Source organism: Stomoxys calcitrans, chromosome 3 (assembly GCF_963082655.1).
Source record: "Stomoxys calcitrans chromosome 3, idStoCalc2.1, whole genome shotgun sequence".
NCBI lineage: Eukaryota > Metazoa > Arthropoda > Insecta > Diptera > Muscidae > Stomoxys > Stomoxys calcitrans.
The window spans coordinates 17,355,658-17,375,080 of record NC_081554.1 but is presented as its reverse complement, the minus strand read 5'-3'; the positions used below and the strand labels follow the sequence as shown (position 1 = coordinate 17,375,080).

At 28.9% G+C, this 19,423-nt stretch overlaps 1 protein-coding gene across 3 annotated transcripts in view; it reads left to right on the top strand.

The window, feature by feature from the left end:
- LOC106087239 (uncharacterized) overlaps positions 1-2,062 on the top strand; it is a 234,670-nt gene extending 232,608 nt beyond the window's left edge. For all 3 annotated transcript variants that reach the window (XM_059364579.1, XM_059364580.1, XM_059364578.1), the window contains one exon: positions 682-2,062. In XM_059364579.1, the coding sequence (XP_059220562.1) occupies positions 682-1,186 (505 nt within the window). In that variant the 3' untranslated portion in view covers positions 1,187-2,062. The remainder of the gene's footprint in view (positions 1-681) is intronic.
- Positions 2,063-19,423: the final 17,361 nt, after the last annotated feature.

Genomic DNA, 19,423 nt, shown 5'->3' with positions numbered 1-19,423 from the left:
ATGACAGTCTTCTCAAAAGCATTTAAATTGCTGACTTCAAAATATAGGTAGCAAAGTAAAAAAAACACAAGCATTGGGAAAAGTACAGCTAATAGACAGGTTTGCCGAGCGTGGTTAATGTGGTAATTGTATCATAGAGACGTTTTCGCTATTAATACGTTTCAAATACAACATACCAACACACGGCCCTTGAAACCATGACACCTAATATGGTTGAAAAGTCTTCTAACCAAAGACGAAACGCGTCCCATAGTGGTTGGTGTGTGTAGCTATCTCTGGCTTTCCTTTTCCATTTGCAAAGAAAATCTGCGATCATTGAGCTCGTCTCGAAAGAGAAACAACCAAACATTGTTTTACAACCCCGTTTTTTACCATTTTTATTTTAATAACCCACTGTACCTTCAATCTATGTTTTGTTTTTTATGTTAAGGTTTCCAATTGGGCATCTAGTGAAGTTCAAAGCTTAGCTGAGCTTTGGGCAGAAAGTTTGCTCTCGGCATGGTCTATTGTCAAAGTTTGTGTCTTAAGTCTTTTGTTTTTCTAACATATATTGACCATTGGCAAAGTTCGTGTCTTAAGTCTTTTGATTTTTGGTTTTATAACAAAGCTGGACATTTTACATTTTTTTTCTTTTTGAGGTGTATCGAAATCTCGTAATAAATCGATTTTCTTTTTTTTCAGAAAAGTCAACAAATCCTATCGCGGCCGATCCTGCCCCATTGTGGTGCATGGCAGCGGTGGTGCAGGCCGTACCGGTGCCTATATACTACTCGATTTGGTATTGGGACGCATGAACAAAGGGGCTCGTGAGATTGATATAGCTGCTACACTGGAACATTTGAGAGATCAAAGAGCCGGTCTGGTGGCCACAAGGCAACAATTCGAGTTTGTGCTTATGGCTGTAGCCGAAGAGGTGCATGCCATTTTAAAAGCTTTACCAGCCAATCAGTCGAATGAGAAAAAGGATGTGGACAGCCGAGAGACAGGGGTACTCAAGGAAGAAGAAGAAGGAGTGGTGGCAGCAGCAGGCTCAACGACAGGCAAAGACCAGGACAAGGAACAGGATAAGGATAAAGAAACAATGGCTAAGGATAAGGAAACGAAATCAACACCGGCAAAATCAGCAGCAACAACAACAGCAGCAGCGACAAAGACGCCCAAGGGCGAGAATAATAGAAAAAAATAAAAAGGGGGTTTATGAGTTCCAATTAAGTTATGATTTTTTTTCAGTTTTGAGATTTTTTGAGATTTTAGCAGCAATGTAAGACAGAAAGGTTCGAAAAAGGCTAACCAGGAATGAAAGAATGAGAAGGTTTTTTTTTTGTCAATTTTCTTTTATTATTTTCTCTCCAGATTTTCCTATGGCGTGTTAATACTATGGAGTTTTATTGTAGGCAATCTGTGAATGATTTTTACTAAAATACCAGCCCTTAGCTAAATTTCATAACGGCTTGTCAACTCCATAAATGATTAACCGTTGAGGAAAATTTCTCTAACAATTAAGTGTTGGTAGTATGTAAGTCTATATACAAAACTAAAAATTAAATATTTAGTAATATATATATACACATACAAAAATCAATTGTCTATATATATATATATAAAAAAAAACAAAAAACTAAAATCATTAAAAACTTAAATCACATATGACAACAAAAAAACGCATTCAAGTGTAGATGAAAAAAAAAATTAAAAAAATCTTATAATTATTATTATTAAACAAAAAATTATGTTTTACTTTTATCACCAAAAGAAATAAGTGTACTAACAATGTATAGATGTCTATGGAAAACCTATTTCAAAAATACTAAGGCAAATGTTTAAATACGCCCTATGGCATACCCCTTGAACATTTTCGTTTGGGGTAAGATTGGCATTTCTTAGCGATTGCAGCATCAATTTTGCTAATTTTCCCAAAACAAAAAATTATTGATGTGTTGAAACAAAACATAAACAGCATATTATTACATGAATATGAAAATAAAACAAACAAAACAGAAAAAAACATGCTAAACAGATATGTGTACCTTAAATAAAAATCAAATGAAAATCCATTAACAAAGTAATTTATGATGTATAAGGGTGTATCACACACAAAACAACAACTATATGCAAACCATACTTCGCAAGAAGAAGAGAAGAACAAATAAAAAAGGATAACATGATTACAAAAAAATTATAAAATAAAAAAAAAAAAATTTTAGTTTTTAATAATCCTTTTTCGTTTTTAAAAATCTGTTTTTGTTTTTTTTTTATTTTCAATTTTTTTTTTATTTTTTAAACCATTTTTTATATTTTTAGAAATATTAAATTTCTTATAAATAAAAATATTTTTTAACCCTTTTTGTATATTTTTTTTTAATTTTTAAGAATATTTTTTAATTTTTAAAAGTATTTTAAAAACCATTTTTTTTAGTTTGACTTTAATAATATCCTTTATTTTTACAAATATTTTCAAAAATAAAATTTCTTATAACTAAAAATATTTTTTAACTCTTTTTGTATATTTTTTTTAATTTTTAGGAATAATTGTTATTTTTTAAAAGTATTTTAAAAACTTTTTTTTTAAATTTGACTTTAATAATATCCTTTATTTTACAAATATTTTTAAAGTACTTTATTTTATTTTTAAAAAATTATGTTCGATTTTTTTGTTTAATTTTTAATAATATTTTTTAGCTAGAAATATATTTTTTTTAGTTTTTTAAAAAAATTTAAAATTTTTAAAAATATTTTTAAAATAATTTTGAAGTCTTTATAAATACTTTATTGAATCTTTTAATTTAGAATTTTAATTTTAAAAATGTCTTCTTTATTTTATTTATGATTTTTTTATTTTTTTTTTTATTTTCAAAAATATATTTGTTTGCGTTTCTAGAAATATTCTTTTTATTTTTAAAAACATTTCTGTTATTTTTTTGCCAACAAAAACACGAAGAAAAAATTGCCAAATTTTCTTAGACAGTTTTTATTCAACCTTAAATATGGGCAGCTAAAAAATTGTGAATTTGGCAATTTTTTAAACGTTTTTTACAAAAAAAAATTTATTTGTTATAAAAAAAAAAAAACAAAAAACAATAGCACAAAAATTAAAAAAAAAAAATATTTTATCATTTATTTTCCTAACTAAACGTAAAGAAAGCCTATATTAACCCATATAAGCAGTATAAATTAAAAACAAAAACTAATATAATGAACTAAGCAAAGATTATATAAAAAAAACCAAAAACAAAAAAACCAAAAGAAACATTTGCAAAACCAAGCCATATATAATTAAAAATAAAAACTCATATAAATCTATATATATATAAAATGCAAACTAAAAAAAACACAACAAATAGTAGCTTTCATTCGTTTTATTTAAAAATCAAAAATAATTATTTCATTTGTCATAAACAATACAGATACACAAACAAGCAAAACTAACATTTTAAAGAAAATATTACAATAACTGTGGAATAAATTAAAAACAACAACAACAACAATAAGTGTAAATATCAACAACAACAAGAAACACTTAAACAAAACAACAAATAAGGATTTTTGTAGACCACCAACAAGATTCGGGTCAAAAAGTCTCAAAATCTCAATTAAAACTAAATAAATGAAGAAAAAAATAATTTATATATTTATTAAACAAACAAAGAAAAAAACATTCAAACCAAATGTAGTTTTACTGTAGAGAAACTCGCAACAAAGAACGTTAATCAATTTTAATTACAATAATAATAAAGCAAAAGTTTATATTAGAGAAAACAACCAAAAAACATTACAAAGAAAAAAAAACTTAATAATAAAAAACCCAATAATAATAACAATAAAATGATGGTGTAAATTAAAAAAAAAATAATAATAATAAAAAAAAAAAATCTCAAAACATTTAAATCATGTGTAATTAAAAACAATTAACCAATAAACACAAATAAACAGCATTAAAAAAATCTTTAAAAGCTCATACAAGTGTTCCACACAAAATAACAAATAAACCTTACAAACCACATACAAAGACAAAATTAATAAAAAAAAATTCAAAAATTGATGAAAATATTTGCAAAAATCCAAACAAAATGAGATTTCTGTCTTTTTTTTTTTCAAAACAAAATTTTGTTTTAAATTTCTTACTAAAAAGGCAAATTTTTATTCCATTAAAAAAAATTCCCATAAAATATAATTTCATTAAAACGCACAATGTTGTAAACAAAGCTTTTATAAAAATTGTTATATTGCCCCCAAAAATCTAAAAAAAAAAATAAAATCAAATCTTACATCTCTAAAACAGCGCAGAAACTTTATATTTTACAATAATCTATAAATAAATTTAAATTTAAAATAAACAATTTTAATTTAATTAATATTATTCATTTTTTTATTTAGCAGTTATGTTTTAAAGAAGAAAGTCCACGACGAGTATTTTTTTAAATAAAAGTTCTATGAAATTTATGAAAAATAAATAATCCTAGTATTTATAAAAAAAATTCTTACTATTAATGAACAAGTTCATTAAATTTATAAACAATTTTATAATTTTTAAGAACTTGTTCATAAATAATATAAATTTCTTTATAAATAACAGGAATTTATTTATTAAATAAAAAATCCCTTATAATTGCCTAGAACCTACATTTGTATTGGTTCATAACATCTAAGAAGGTCATAAGTACTAAGAACTTGTTCATCAATACTATGGATTTGGACACAGATGCGATGCAAATGTTCATAATGACCATTAAATTTTCATAATTTCTATGATAGAAATTGATCATAAAAATTAACTTTGCTATACCTGCTAGTAATTTTTTCATAAAAAACAAGAACATAAAATCTAAAGAATGGTTTATATTTATAAAATACTTCCTCATAAGTAGTTTGAGTTGGTCATATATATTATAATATTGTTCATATTTATCATGAACATGTTAATGTTAATAAAAACTTGTTCATAAGTACAATTAACTTTTTCAGAAATACGAAGATTGTTCCATTATATTTGCCTAGAACCTACACTTGTATTGGTTCCTAATATCTAATAAGGTCATAAGTACTAAGAACTTGTTCATCAATACTATGAATTTGGTCACAGATTCTATGCAAGTGTTCATAATGACCATGAAATTTATAATAATTTCTGCTTTAGATTTCGTCACCGCTGGGAAATTGTTCATATATGCTAACAACTGTCATACCCAGAACTTCTCCCCACGTGCTAGGAATTTGTTCATAAAAACCATGAACATAAAATATTAAGGTAAAGTTTATATATATTAAATACCTCTTCACAAGTGGTATAATTTTGCCATTATAAACTTGTGGATATATATCGTGAACATGTTAACAGTTATTAAAAACTTGTTCATATGTCTATGGTTTGTATAAGTCACAAATTCTAGCAATTATTCAAAAAAGAAATTTTTTCCGTGTAACTATGAAATCGATCATAAATACTATGAACTTGTTCTTAACAACATAAAATATATTTGTTGGCACTAAGAACTTGTTCATAAAAAGAATGAGTTTAAAAATTATATAGACGAGATCATACTAAGAGTGATATTGTTTGTAAACATGACTGGGAATTTTTTCATAAATTTCAGGAAATATTATTTAATATTAAAATTGTTCATAGATATTATGAATTTGTTTGTTAGTATTATGAAATCGATTATAAACTCTAAACATTTCTTCCCAACTATGGCAAACTTGTATATAAGTGCTATAAGAATATAAAACATGAACTGTTTATAAATATGATGATCTAGTTCGTATCTAATATGAACTTATTCATAAATATTATGAACTAGAATATGCTACTTTCTAGATTTCTTGAGAAATGTAGTTATCATTATTCTCTAAATAAGTTCAAAAAAATTTTATGCCGGTTTCTAAATATTATGAAATTTTTCATATATGTTACAAAATTGGTCGTAAGTATTGTAAACAAATTTGTGCATATTCTTGCCGTATCACTTTTGTTTCTATGATATTTCATAATACAATACATCTTACAGCTTATTTTACTTATTCGCTACAAATTCACCCCAGAAGCGCAAATATTTATAAAGGACAAGGCATATGGAGAAAAGGCCACCAGACTAGATATAGTCTTCAATATGGTTTCTTTTTAAAATTCTTAGTTCACTCTTTTGGTTTAACAAATTTCAATATTTTACATTAATTTATATAGACTAAGGACCATTACAACTATGACAGATCACGTGGCACACAGACTCCTAAGACAATAAATACGCTCTGACTGACTATAGCATGATTATCATTAAACTTTAGTAAAATAAAACTTTAATGATAATCAAACAACCAAATTATTGGAGATAATAAGAACAGACATTTTTACCCATGTTTTTAAAAATAATTCTCATTTCAAAGCATTTTAGAATCTAACTTTGTAATGAACTTCAATATTATGCAGTTCATTAGATATTCCCCACTGCTCTTTAATATCCAATAATCAACTCAAATGGTTTAAGTTCCTATTCGGACAATGACAGAATGACTTGCCAAAGTATGACGTGACAAAATTCGACCCAAATGACATAATGACTATATATAAAAATTAAGACAAATCTGGACGGAAAATTTGCTATTTTAACTTCTTATTTATTTTAATATAAATTTTATGTTATTATATCCTTAATTTGCATTGGGGACCACCAATATGGTGAATTCACTCCTAGTCTTGTTTTGGCCCATTGCACTGAGTGCGATGAATGAATGGGGGTAAAAGGTAAAAGTATTAGACTACAAATCAAAAGTAGGATATACGCACGCATACATTGGCTTAGACCCCTAAAAATATTTTAAAATTGCAGAAGCTCATTAATTAGCAACTTAATGCTGACTTTTTAAACTTCGAAATTTTTAGTATTTCTCTTGATCTCTGTAAGACAATATTACGTCAAAAGTAAGTAACAACGTCAGCCGTTGAGATGCTACAACTAAAATACCTAGCAATAGTGTTAAGATTTGTCGACCAATAAATTTGGACGATATATGAACATCTACAAGCGGTAGAGAGGTAACAAAAATTCTGTTTTGCAAAAAGGCACATATATTTTATCAATGCTTTGCATGTATATCACAGCTTTAAATTGGGATCTATTTGCCATCTAATAAACTACTCAGAAAGTTTAATGTCTTAAATGATTTTTTAATATTTCTTTTACAAGTTTTATATAAATTCTCTATGTTTCATAAACTCTGTGAAGTTTTTCATAAACAAATTTCTGCATAAAAATTTTATATATTTTATAAAACTTATTAACGTGCACATAAAAATTATGAATACTGTTCTTAAGTACTAGGAACTTCTTCATAAATACTACGAACGTTTAGAATTTCGTTAATAAAAATTAAACAGTTCTTAAGTAATAATAACTTGTTCATAATTGCAAATGACTTGTTCATAAATGAAAATAAATTGTTCATAAATGCAAATAACTTGTTCATAAATGCAAATAGCTTGTTCTTAAAGCCAAGAAACTATTCACAAATACAAAGAACTTGTTGATAAATAATATAAATTCGGTTATGAATACCACATACGTGTTCATGCTTATAACTAACTTGTTCATAAATTCTAAACACATAAGAACTAGGAACTTGTTCATAAGTACTTGGAACTTTCTAACAAATACTAAGAACGTTCACGCAATTTGCAAATTTACCCATGAATATTCCATTAAGGAACAAATTACTAAAACTTGTTCTGGTAGTACGAACTTGTTCATAACTATTTGGAACTATGAATACGAAGAACGTTCATGTAAAATGCAAATTTCCCCATGGGCATTCCATTAAAGATCAGAGGTAAATTTCTAACATACAAATGAACGTTCATAATTACAAAGAACTCGTGGATAAGTACCACGAATTCATTCACAACAATTAAGAATTTCATGAATATTAAAAACTCCTCCTTCATAAGTGCTCTGAACCTATACATAAAAGTTAGGAACTTTTTCGTCATAGTAATTTGGGATTGGTGCCGTGAATTTGATCATAAATTCTACAAACTTGTTTATAATTATCAAGATTTTGTTTCAATTTTTCTCAACTTTAATAAGAAATTGGAAGTTTTGGTTTAGATGTTTTAAACAAAAACTTACAACAATTTTTTTAATATTTCATTTAAATTATCTTTTTTTTTGGTTTAAAAGATATAATAAAATATATTATGTTTTAATTCTCGCTTTCAATTAGTTATTTATTATTTTTTAAATAATATTATTTATTTATTACTGCTTAAAATGTTAAGTCTTAAAAATTTTGTTTTTATAGTTTTTGTAATTAATAAAAACAATTTTTAATTTTTAAATAAAATAATTGGATTAACTAAGCTAATAAGTATTTAACTTTTTTTGTTTTTTTATTGTATTTTCTTCATTTAATTGTTTAAAATTTTTTAATGAATTAAATATATTTTTTACTATTTTGCAATATTTTTTTAATTTTATTTTATTTCAGTTTTTTTATTTGTTTAGATTATTCTATTTCACTTTATCTCTTTTTAATTTATTTAATTTTTTTGTTAATTTCATTTCAATTTACAACTATTTAAAATTATTTTATTTTATTCTTTATCTTGATTTATTTTTTTTTATTTTTTTCTGTGTAATTTATTTTTTTAATTTTAATTTATTTTATTTTATATTATTTTACTTTATTTATATTTATGTTTTATTTTACTTCATTTTATTTTTTTTAATTTACTTTGTTTTATTTTATTTAATTTTATTTTTTTTTTTCTATTTTATTTTTTTATGTTTATTTTAATTTTATTCTGAAATATTTTTAATTTTTTTTTCTTTATTTTCTTTTATATTACTTTATTACATTTTAAATTATTTGTTGTATTCAAAATATTCAAAATTTATTTTTTACTTAAATTTATTTCTTATATTTTTTAACTTTTGTGAAAATGATTTTAAGTATTGTTTTTGTTTCTGTAATATGTTACATATATTTAATATATATTTAATTTGTAATATATATTTAATATTTTTTTAAATTATATTAGTTTGGGACTCTAAGCTGAATGTTTATATATTTTAATTTTTTTAATATAATATTTTTATTTAAAATTTTAGTTAGATTGTTATTTTTTAAACATTTTTTGTTTATATTACTTTTGAATAAAAATTTATTTTAATTATATTTTTTACCATTGTTTAAAATTAATTGCCTATATTTATTTTTAATTTATTTCTTTTTAAGAAATTGGTATTGAAAATTTTCAGCATGTTATTAAAGTGCTTGATAATTGGTGAAATTTTAACTTCAACTATTAAATTTTTTTACTAATTTTAAAAATTAATTGTCAATTTTTTTTTTATTTTTTTGTTAAAAAAATTAAATTTTTTTTTGTTAAAATTTTTTATATTTTTTTTTTGTTAAAAAATTTTTATTTCTTTTTTTTGTTAAAAATTTTGTATTTTTTTTTTTTTTTTTTGTTAAAAAATTTTTATTTTTTTTTTTTTAAATTTTGCATTTATTTTGTTAAAAAATTTTTGTTTTTCTGTTAAAAATTTCTTATTTTTTGTTATAAATTTTTTTTTTGACAAAATTTTTTTATTTTTTTGTTAAAAAATTTTTATTTTTCTTGTTAAAAAATTTTTTAATTTTTTGTTAAAAAATTTTTATTTTTTTTTTGTTTTTTGTTAAAAAATTTAATTTTTTTTGTTAAAAAATTTATATTTTTATTTTCAGCATATTATTAAAGTTCTTATTAATTTTTTATTTTTGGTTAATTATTTTATTTTATTCATTTAATTTCTTTAGTGATGCAGAACAGTATTTTTATAGAAAAAAATTTTAATTTACTATAATATTTTTTTTCAAATATAATGAAAAATTTTTTTTATTTAATTTGTTTGTTTTTCTATTTTTATTAAATTTTTAATATATTTTTATTTCCTTTTTTCACATGCCTTTGTTTGATTATCCCTCTTAAATACAATAAAAATCGCAATCCAAAAGTACAAAAATCTGTATATAAAACTACAATGCATTAGATTTAAGCTTGTTACATATGAGTTGTTCATAAAAAAAATATATTCTTTAGACCCTCATACAAAATTGAGCTTATAAAAATCCCATACTCCCATTCCAAACTAATCCTTATATCAAAAGGTAAAAGTATAAAACCAAATATTGTTTGTACGACAAAAAAAAAACAGAAATCTCATAATTCAAACAAAAATCAGGCAATAGTTAAATGAAGAGATAAATACAGAAGAAGAAAAAACAAAAAATAATTACAAAATAATATAAAAAACAAAAACATTTTTTTCATTTTACTTAAAACATATAACTGAGGTGGAAATGGCTTAACATGACAAACGAAAACAGAAAAGAATTTTTAGTTTTGTTTTAGTTGTAAGAAAATATGGCGAAAACAACAAACCCAAAAATAAGAAAACATAAAAAAAATAACTAAACATTTAATAGAAAAATTAGAAAACAAAATAATGACATTCAGCATTATATTATGTGTTTTCCTTATTACACAAAACAAAAAACCAACAACAATACACCTACAATATATAAAAACAAGATTCATTTTAAAGATAGGCTTTCATGCAAATTTTTGGTTTTTGTTAAAAAAAATAATTTCTTCCCAAAACAAAAAAAAAAAAAAAACAGCATAGATGTTTAAACATAAATAAATTATACTGATTAGAGGTATTATATTCAAATAAACAAAAACCAAGATTGTTAAATAACTGAAAATACTAAAAAATAGTACATGCATCAATAACAAAACGTAAATTGGTTTAAGAAGAAAGCCAACAACATAATTTACTAAAAATCTCAATGTGTTTTTCTTATTTTTGTTTTGAAGAATAAAACTCATAGAAAGTTTAAATTAATATGAAAATGAAAGTGTTTTTAAATCACAAGGAAACCATACAATTATTAGTGAATTTCTCTCAAATTGTAATTCTATATATTCAAGATTCGATACGATATGCATTTATAGCAAAAACAAAAAGAAAAAAAATTAAGAAAAAAATCTGAAAAAAACCCATTGTCGACTACAATGATCATGTAAAACAGCACACTTTATACTTAATGAAGAAAGAAAGATAGTATAAAGTATAAAAAGCAACCACAACAACAACAACCACAATGAAATCCTGAAAACTTTAAATGTATTATGAATATTCGATTCAATGTTTTATGGATGTATTGCGAGAAGCACTAACTTATTATTATTATTATTATGATTATGGTGTATTCAAAAAGTTATTGCAACAAAAAAACCATTAAATATCAATTATTATGAGAATCATAGAAAATCAAAAACAAAATATTATTTTCAAAACCAAACTAAATACAAAATAAAAAAAACGTATACATGTCAACTAAAAACAGTAAAACAAAATTCTATATGACGATGTAAGAGGTCCCCCTACAAAGGACTTATGTATGAAAAAAATGGGGTCATCTCTTAAAATACCAAAAAAAACCCACACAATTCAAATACAATTATTCATATATATAAAAAAAAACTAACAAAGCTATAAATATATACATATATATATATACAAACATATTATATACATCTATATATATATACAAAACCATATATATAAAGTAAACAAATAAACACTATGAAAAATCCAACACACATAGAGTATCAATTCAATTGCATTATTCAACTCAGCAAAACACAAGTTAAGAGAAAAACTAAAAAATGATGATAAACTGATACAGCATATAGCAAATCTCACAAAACCGAAAACGCAAATCACATCAGTTTAGAATGAATTCTCAAACCACACTGAAGACAAGCAACTACTATGTCTGAAGGATATATGAGATGAAGTGAAGTAGTAGCAGACAGAAAAGATTTTTTGAAAAAAATTAAATTAATTCAACTTCAAAAAAGCAAAAAATAATTCGTTTAAGTTATTACAAAATAAAAAAGAAAACCCACACACAGACAAACAGAAAAGTCAGCTGAAAATCGGCGAATAATCACATTCATTCGCTGATTTCAATTATATGATGAAAGAATAATAAAGTTTACGATAAAACAACAAAGAATGAAAGAAGACAACAACAAAAAAACAGAAACATAATAATCAAAGGTGTTATTATTTCAAAGGATTTCACAAACAAATCGGAAAGGTAAGTACGAGGGTAGCTTTGGGTTAGTTCGCTTAAGCTCCTTGATATAATTCAATTATTTAAATTATTAGATCAGTTCACTTGGTTAGATTAGGTTAAAAAGACGTTGTGTGTATTAATGAACTCCATTCTGCTGTTTACATACAATATTGCAAACCCATGGCAGTCGGTTGTACGTACCGGATTAACCCGATGGAATCCTTCATCGACAAGGAATGCTGCCTCCGTGTACAACTTAACAGCTACAACAACAACATGGATATACACCTAAGCCATTAAAATATAGAAATTTCACATGGAAAACTTTAAATGGCTGTAAGTCCTAAACTATGCGTTCTACAGGGCCTTAATTCGTGACTCCATCAAAAAGTTTAAAATGTCATCCAAAATCCATTAAAAATTTAAATTTCACTTGGAAAACTTAAATTGGCTGTATCTTCCAAACTGTGCGTCCTAGAGGGTAATGGACCGTAATTCGTGACTTCATCAAAAAATTCGAAATTTCATCTTAAATCCATTCACAATTTAAATTTCACTTGGAAAACTTAAAATGGCTGTATCTCCTAATCTATTCGTTCAAGAAGGAAATGGGTCTTAATGGTGATTCCATCAAAAAATTCCACTGCTACAACAACAACATGGACATACACCGATGCCAGTAAACGGTTTGTTGTGTGCTCCAAATACAAACAAGTAAAAGCGTGCTAAGTTTGGCCGGCCCAAATCTTATATATCCTCCTCCTCAAGTTCTTTGCACGGTATGGCTTTATAAGCAAACAAAGCATAATGAATAAGCATTGCTATGCTATTGGAGCTATATCAAGTTATGGACCGATTCGAACCATACTAAATTTAGATATTGGAGATCATAGTAGAAGTGATTGTGCAAAATTTCAGACACATCGGATAAGAATTATGCCCTAAAAGAGTTCATAAAGTAAAATTGGAAGATCTGTTTATGGGAGCTATATCAGGTTTTGGACCGACTTGGTACCCATGGTAAAGTCATAATTCGTGACTTCATCAAAAAATTCAATATACCATCGAAAATCCATCAAAAATCGAAGTTTCGTATACAAAACTTAAAATGCCTGTATCTCCTTAACTATGCTTCCTAAACGGAAATGGGCCTTATTTCGTGACTCCATCGAAAAATTGGAAATTTGAGTAAAATTCCATTAAAAATAGAAATTTCACCATCAAAAAATTCGAAATTTTATCGAAAATCCATTAAAAATCGAACTTTTTTTTTAATTGGAAAACGTTAAATGGCTGTATCTTCTAATCTATGTGTCCTAAAGTTGACTTCATCAAAAATTTTAAGTTTAATTAAAAATCTAAATTTCACTTGGAAGACTTAACAATGCCGTATCTCCTAAACTATGCGTTCTAGAGAGAAGTGGACCGTAATTCGTGACTCCTTCAAAAAATTGGAAATTTCATCGTAAATCCATTAAAAATCGAAATTTCATTTGGAAATTCTAAAATAGCTGTATCTCCTAAACTATGCGTCCTAGAGGTAAATGGGTCTCAATTCGTGACGCCATCAAAAAATTCGGTATATCGAAATTTCCATTAAAAATCGAAATTTCACTTGGAAACTAAAAATGGTGGTATCTCCTAAACTATGCATAGTAGAGGAAAATGGGCCCTAAATTGTGACTCCATCAAAAAAATCGACAATTCATTTTCATTCATTGCAAATCCTAAAAAACTGTTTGTGACTTTACCGTGCTGTAAGATGTCCTTGCGTTAACACCACCGCCTGGATCTCTACCTGCAGGACATTTCTGTTGTTGTTGTAGCAGTGTGTTGTACACTGAGGCGGCAGCCCTTGCCGATGAAGGATTCTATCGGATCAATCTGGTAACCGGCTATCATAGACAGTAACATGGTCAAGAAGTCGAAAACAGATCTCAGTACCTGGGTTCTCAAAGTAGACCCCTAGACCCACTATGTACTCTAGCTTTGATCCATCTGTATAGCTTGATATCCAGAATGGCAATACTAGAGTACCGTCAATCCAAAACTTTGGCTCTGGCAGCAGTTCGTCGCACTCGATCTCAAGTGACGCCTAAGGTATACGATTTATGGTATAATAATAGTATGCCATAAGACGGCAGCACGCACCACACCATACCATATTATACCATAGTGGCGTCCCACTCGAAACCACAGCACATCACCCACATCACATTGTGAATGTAACGACACTTATCTAGCACTTGTCTGCCCTCTTCCCATCACGGGACTACCACAAGCGTCTCTTTCGGGTGACCTGTCCCTATCTCGAAGCATAACCTGATATATAGCTGCCATATAAACCGATCTCTGCCATATAAACCGAACGATTTCGCTGAAATTTAGTACAGTTAGGCTTTCGAAATTCGTACCAAGTATGATCAAGACCGGGCTAAATTTGGATATAGCTGCCGTCATTCCGATCACGCAATTTAAGTTCTTGGGCCCATAAAAGCAGCAATTAATATCTGATTTGGCTGAAATTTTGCTCAGTGAGCTGCGTTGGGCTCTTGGACACCCGTGTTCAATATGGTTCAGATCGGTCTATTTTTGAATATAGCTGCCATATAGACCGATTTCCCGATTAAGATCTTGGACCAATAAAAGGCGCTATTACTATCCGATTTCGCTGAAATTTGGCACAGTGAGCTTTGTACGATTTTTGGGCATCCGTACCACATATAGTTGAGATCGGTCTATATTTTGATTTAAGTTTTTTGGCCTATAAAAGGTGAATTTGTGTATCGATTTCTCTCAAATTTTGTACAATGAGTTATATTAGACCTTTACATATTACAAGTTGCTAATTATGCCCATGTATAATCCACAACGGAACAGGGGCAAACTTTTCACACATCAATGAGTGCAGTCCGGTTCAAGATTAAGCTCCGTGCCCAGTTTGTTTCAAATGGAATTCATGAATCGTCTTACAAACGAACCACGTTTGCAAATTATTAAATTTTATTATCAGAATTCGCGCTTCTTACGTTCATCGGCGAAGCTCATTTTTTGCTTAATGGGTGCGTAAATAAGCAGAATTGTCGATTTTGGAGTGAAGATCAGCCAAAAGCATTGCAGGAGCTACCAATGCATCCAGAAAAAGTCAGTTTGGTGTGGTTTATGGGCTGGTGGAATCATTGGACCGCACTTCTTCAAAGATGATCCGAATCGAAATGTAACTGTGAATGGTGAGAGCTACCGTGAGATGATATCCAACTTTTTTTTTGCCCAAAATTCAAGAACTTGTCTTGGATGACATGTGGTTTCAATAAGACGGTGCCACATGCCGCACAGCAGGCGTAATGAGGGACTTCTTAAAAGGCGAGTTCGGTGAACATTTTGTTTCTCGTGCGGGACCGGTCAATTGGCCGCCTAGATCGTGCGACTTAACGCCTTTAGACATTGAAGCATTTATTCGTGAGATACCGGGAAAGGTACAGAAAGGTTGGACCATTTGAGGCGCAGTCACAGTCAAAATTTTCATGAAATAATCCTCAAACATTAAATTATATGAGCCGTAATATAGATTCAAAAAAAGATTTCATGCCTTTTTCTGAATATTATGTTTTTTTTTTTTTTTTTTGAAAAACTTTTCTATAACTCTTAAAAAATCACCCCTTATATCCGAGGTAGTAGGTATCCAAAGTTCGGCGTGGCCAAAATTAATGCCTTTTCACTTGTTTTCATTACTCAATACTCCATCACATAAACAAATCCTTCCCATAGTCATGAAGCCCTTTACAACAACAATTACTTGATCAATGTCAATGTTGATCAACATAGGATCATTCAAGAGACGTCATTAAGTGGCTTGGAAATACAAAACCTTTGACACAAAAAACCACTTAAGAATATAAAGGAGCGCTGCCATTAGAAACTCAATTTACATGCATGCAGATGTCTGGAAAATTAGCTGTGTTCTTTCACAACCATAAATGGAGTTAACATTTCAACCCCCAGTTTTTGGAAAACATGTCTGACTCTCCCCTTGTTTCCCAATGGCAATAATAGGGGCAAACCCGAGCTCATAAAATAGCTGCTGGGCCTTATGGCATCTAAGAATGCTGAGCTCCCGTTATAAAGAGCGGCATAAATCTTTGAAAATTTGCGATAACATACTCCCTAACAGAGAGCGGAAACAATTGAAACAACAACAATGCCAGCCAGAGTGTTCATCATTGTGGAGGGAACCCCTAATGCAGACATATCATATTTGCCCTTACTAAGCGCAAAAATAATTTAATGCACATGAATGACGATGGTATTGTCTGCCTCAAAAAGAAAAAATAAATAGGGTGCAAAGTAGCCATAGGGGAGGATTTTTTGTTTTAAACGACAATGATCATAATAATGTATGCAAATTAACTGACATAAAGAATTTTTAAACAAAATGCATCATCATGTGATAAAAACTAGCAATATAATCATATCACATTTAAATCCATTATTTAGTTGGTTTGGCGATGATTTGACTTTTTCTCATGTGGGCTGGCATACTGTGAGGCATGCTATTTAACCTCTCCTTTGACATTTATGATCTCCTATTACAAAGAGCGGCACAAATGTTTGATAATACTTTGTTCGCATTTTACAGTATGAGAGAGAGACATTATTTGTTGTTGGGCATAATTAATTCAACTTCATGCATTTGATGGATGTATTTCCCTAATAAGGGTATGGTTTCATCAGCTGCGTAAATGGACATGGGATCTGTAAGACAAGCTCAAAGCATAAGACTTGGATCACTTTTACGACAAGCAAAATACCTTTTTTATGAAGTTTTCCTTTATCGTAACTGTATAACGTTACGATTAAACATCTCACACGTTAGCCATAAACGTTGCAATATTCAACGTAACTAACTTTGTTTATTGTAAACCTATTAGCAGCTTCGCCTACGGCAAAATGACCTTTCTTTTGTTGTAAAACCAAAAACTCTTAAATGGCAAAAGTGTTATTCTTAGAGATGGGTTCCTACCGGGTATATACCCAACGCTTAGGTACTTATTGCCAAAATAACCAATAAATACCTTTTTTGGGTATTTATAATTTTGCAGATATCTTGGGTATAAAAAAATGTTCCCAACAAAAGTTGATGATTTCGTATTCTTTGTATCTCATAAAATGATCTCATAATATGCGGATTTCATGGGTTCAATACTCTATATCGGGAGATCGGTCTATATGGCAGCTATATTCAAATATGGTCCGATCTGGACGATATTCAAAAAACAAGTAAAAGCGTGCTAAATTCGGCCGGGCCGAATCGTATATACCCTCCACCAAGGATCGCATTTGTCGAGTTCTTTTCCCGGCATCTCTTCTAAGGCAAAAAAGGAAATAAGAAAAGATTTGCTCTGCATTAGAGCGACATCAAGATATGGTCCGGTTTGGACCACAATTAAATTATATTTTGGAGACCTGTAAAAAATGTCAGCCAATTCGAATAAGAATTGAGCCCTTTGGGGGCTCAAGAAGTAAAATAGTGAAATGGATTTATATGGTAGCTGTATCAGGCTATAGACCGATTCAGACCATAATAAACACGTATATAGATGGTCATGAGAGGATGCATTGTACAAAATTTCAGCCAAATCGGATAAAAATTGCGACCTCTAAAGGCTCAAGAAGTCAAGATCCCAGATCGGTTTATATGGCTGCTATATCAGGTTATTAACCGATTTGAACCCTATTTGGCACAGTTGTTGAAAGTCATAATAAAATACGTCATGCAAAATTTCAGCTCAATCGGATAGGAATTGCGTCCTCTAGAAGCTCAAGAAGTCAAGATCCCAGATCGGTTTATATGGCAGCTATATCAGGTTATTAACCGATTTGAACCCTATTTGGCACAGTTGTTGAAAGTCAAAATAAAGTACGTCATGCAAAACTTCAGCCAAATCGGATAGGAATTGCGTCCTCTAGAAGCTCAAGAAGTCAAGATCCCAGATCGGTTTATATGACAGTTATATCAGGTTATGGACTGATTTGAACCTAACTAAGCACAGTTGTTAAAAGTCAAAGCGAAAAACGTGGTGCAAAATTTCGTTCCGATTAGATAAGAATTGTGCCGTCTAGAGGCTCAAGAAGTCAAGATCCCAGATCGGTTTATATGACAGTTATATCAGATTATGGACCGATTTGAACCTAACTTGGAAGTCATAGCTAAATCGTCGTGCTAAATTTCATTCCGATTGGATAAGAATTGTGCCCTCTAGAGGCTCAAGAATTCAAGACCCACGATCGGTTTATATGGCAGCTATATCAGGTTATGGACCGATTTAAACCATACTTGGCACAGTTAATGGATATCATAACAAAATACGTCGTGCAGAATTTCATTCCAATCGGATAAAAAATGCGCCCTCTAGAAGCACAAGAAGGCAAGACCCAAGATCGGTTTATATGGCAGCTATATCAAAACATGGACCGATATGGCCCATTTACAATACCAACCGACCTACACTAATATAAAGTATTTGTGCAAAATTATAGCTGTTCTCCTTCGGATAGCTGTTCTCCTTCGAAAGTTAGCGTGCTTTCGACAGACAGACGGACGGGCGGACATGGCTAGATCGACATAAAATGTCTCGACGATCAAGAATATATATACTTTATGGAGTTTGAGACGAATATTTCGAGTAGTTACAAACAGAATGACGAAATTAGTATACCCCCATCCTATGGTGGAGGGTATAAAAAAAAAGGTTTAGAGGGGTGCCAAAATGCACGGTTTGAAATTTCATCCAAATCGGATGAAAAATGCGGGTTGTATGGGCTCAATACTCTATTTCGTGAGATCGGTCTATATGGCAGCTATATCCAAATATGGTTCGATCTGGCCGATATTCAACAAAAAGGTTTAGAGGGGTACCGGAACTCGCTGTGCAAAATTTCATCGATATAGGATGAAAAATGCTCCTTTTATAGGCTCATTACACAATATCGGGAGATCGGTATATATGGCAGCTATATTCAAATATGGTCCGATCTGTACCACATTCGACAGAAATGGGTAGGGATCCATCAGAACACACTGTGCCAAATTTCATCGAATTCGGGTAATAAATGGATCTTTTATGGCCTCAATACCCTATATCGGGAGATCGGTCTAAGGGCAGCTATATCCAAATATAGTCGGGTCAAAACCGCACTTCACAGAAATGAATAAGATTCTACCAGAACTCACTGTGCCAAATTTCATCTAAATCTGATGGCAAATGATCAATTTATTGCCTCAAGACGTTAAGTCTGG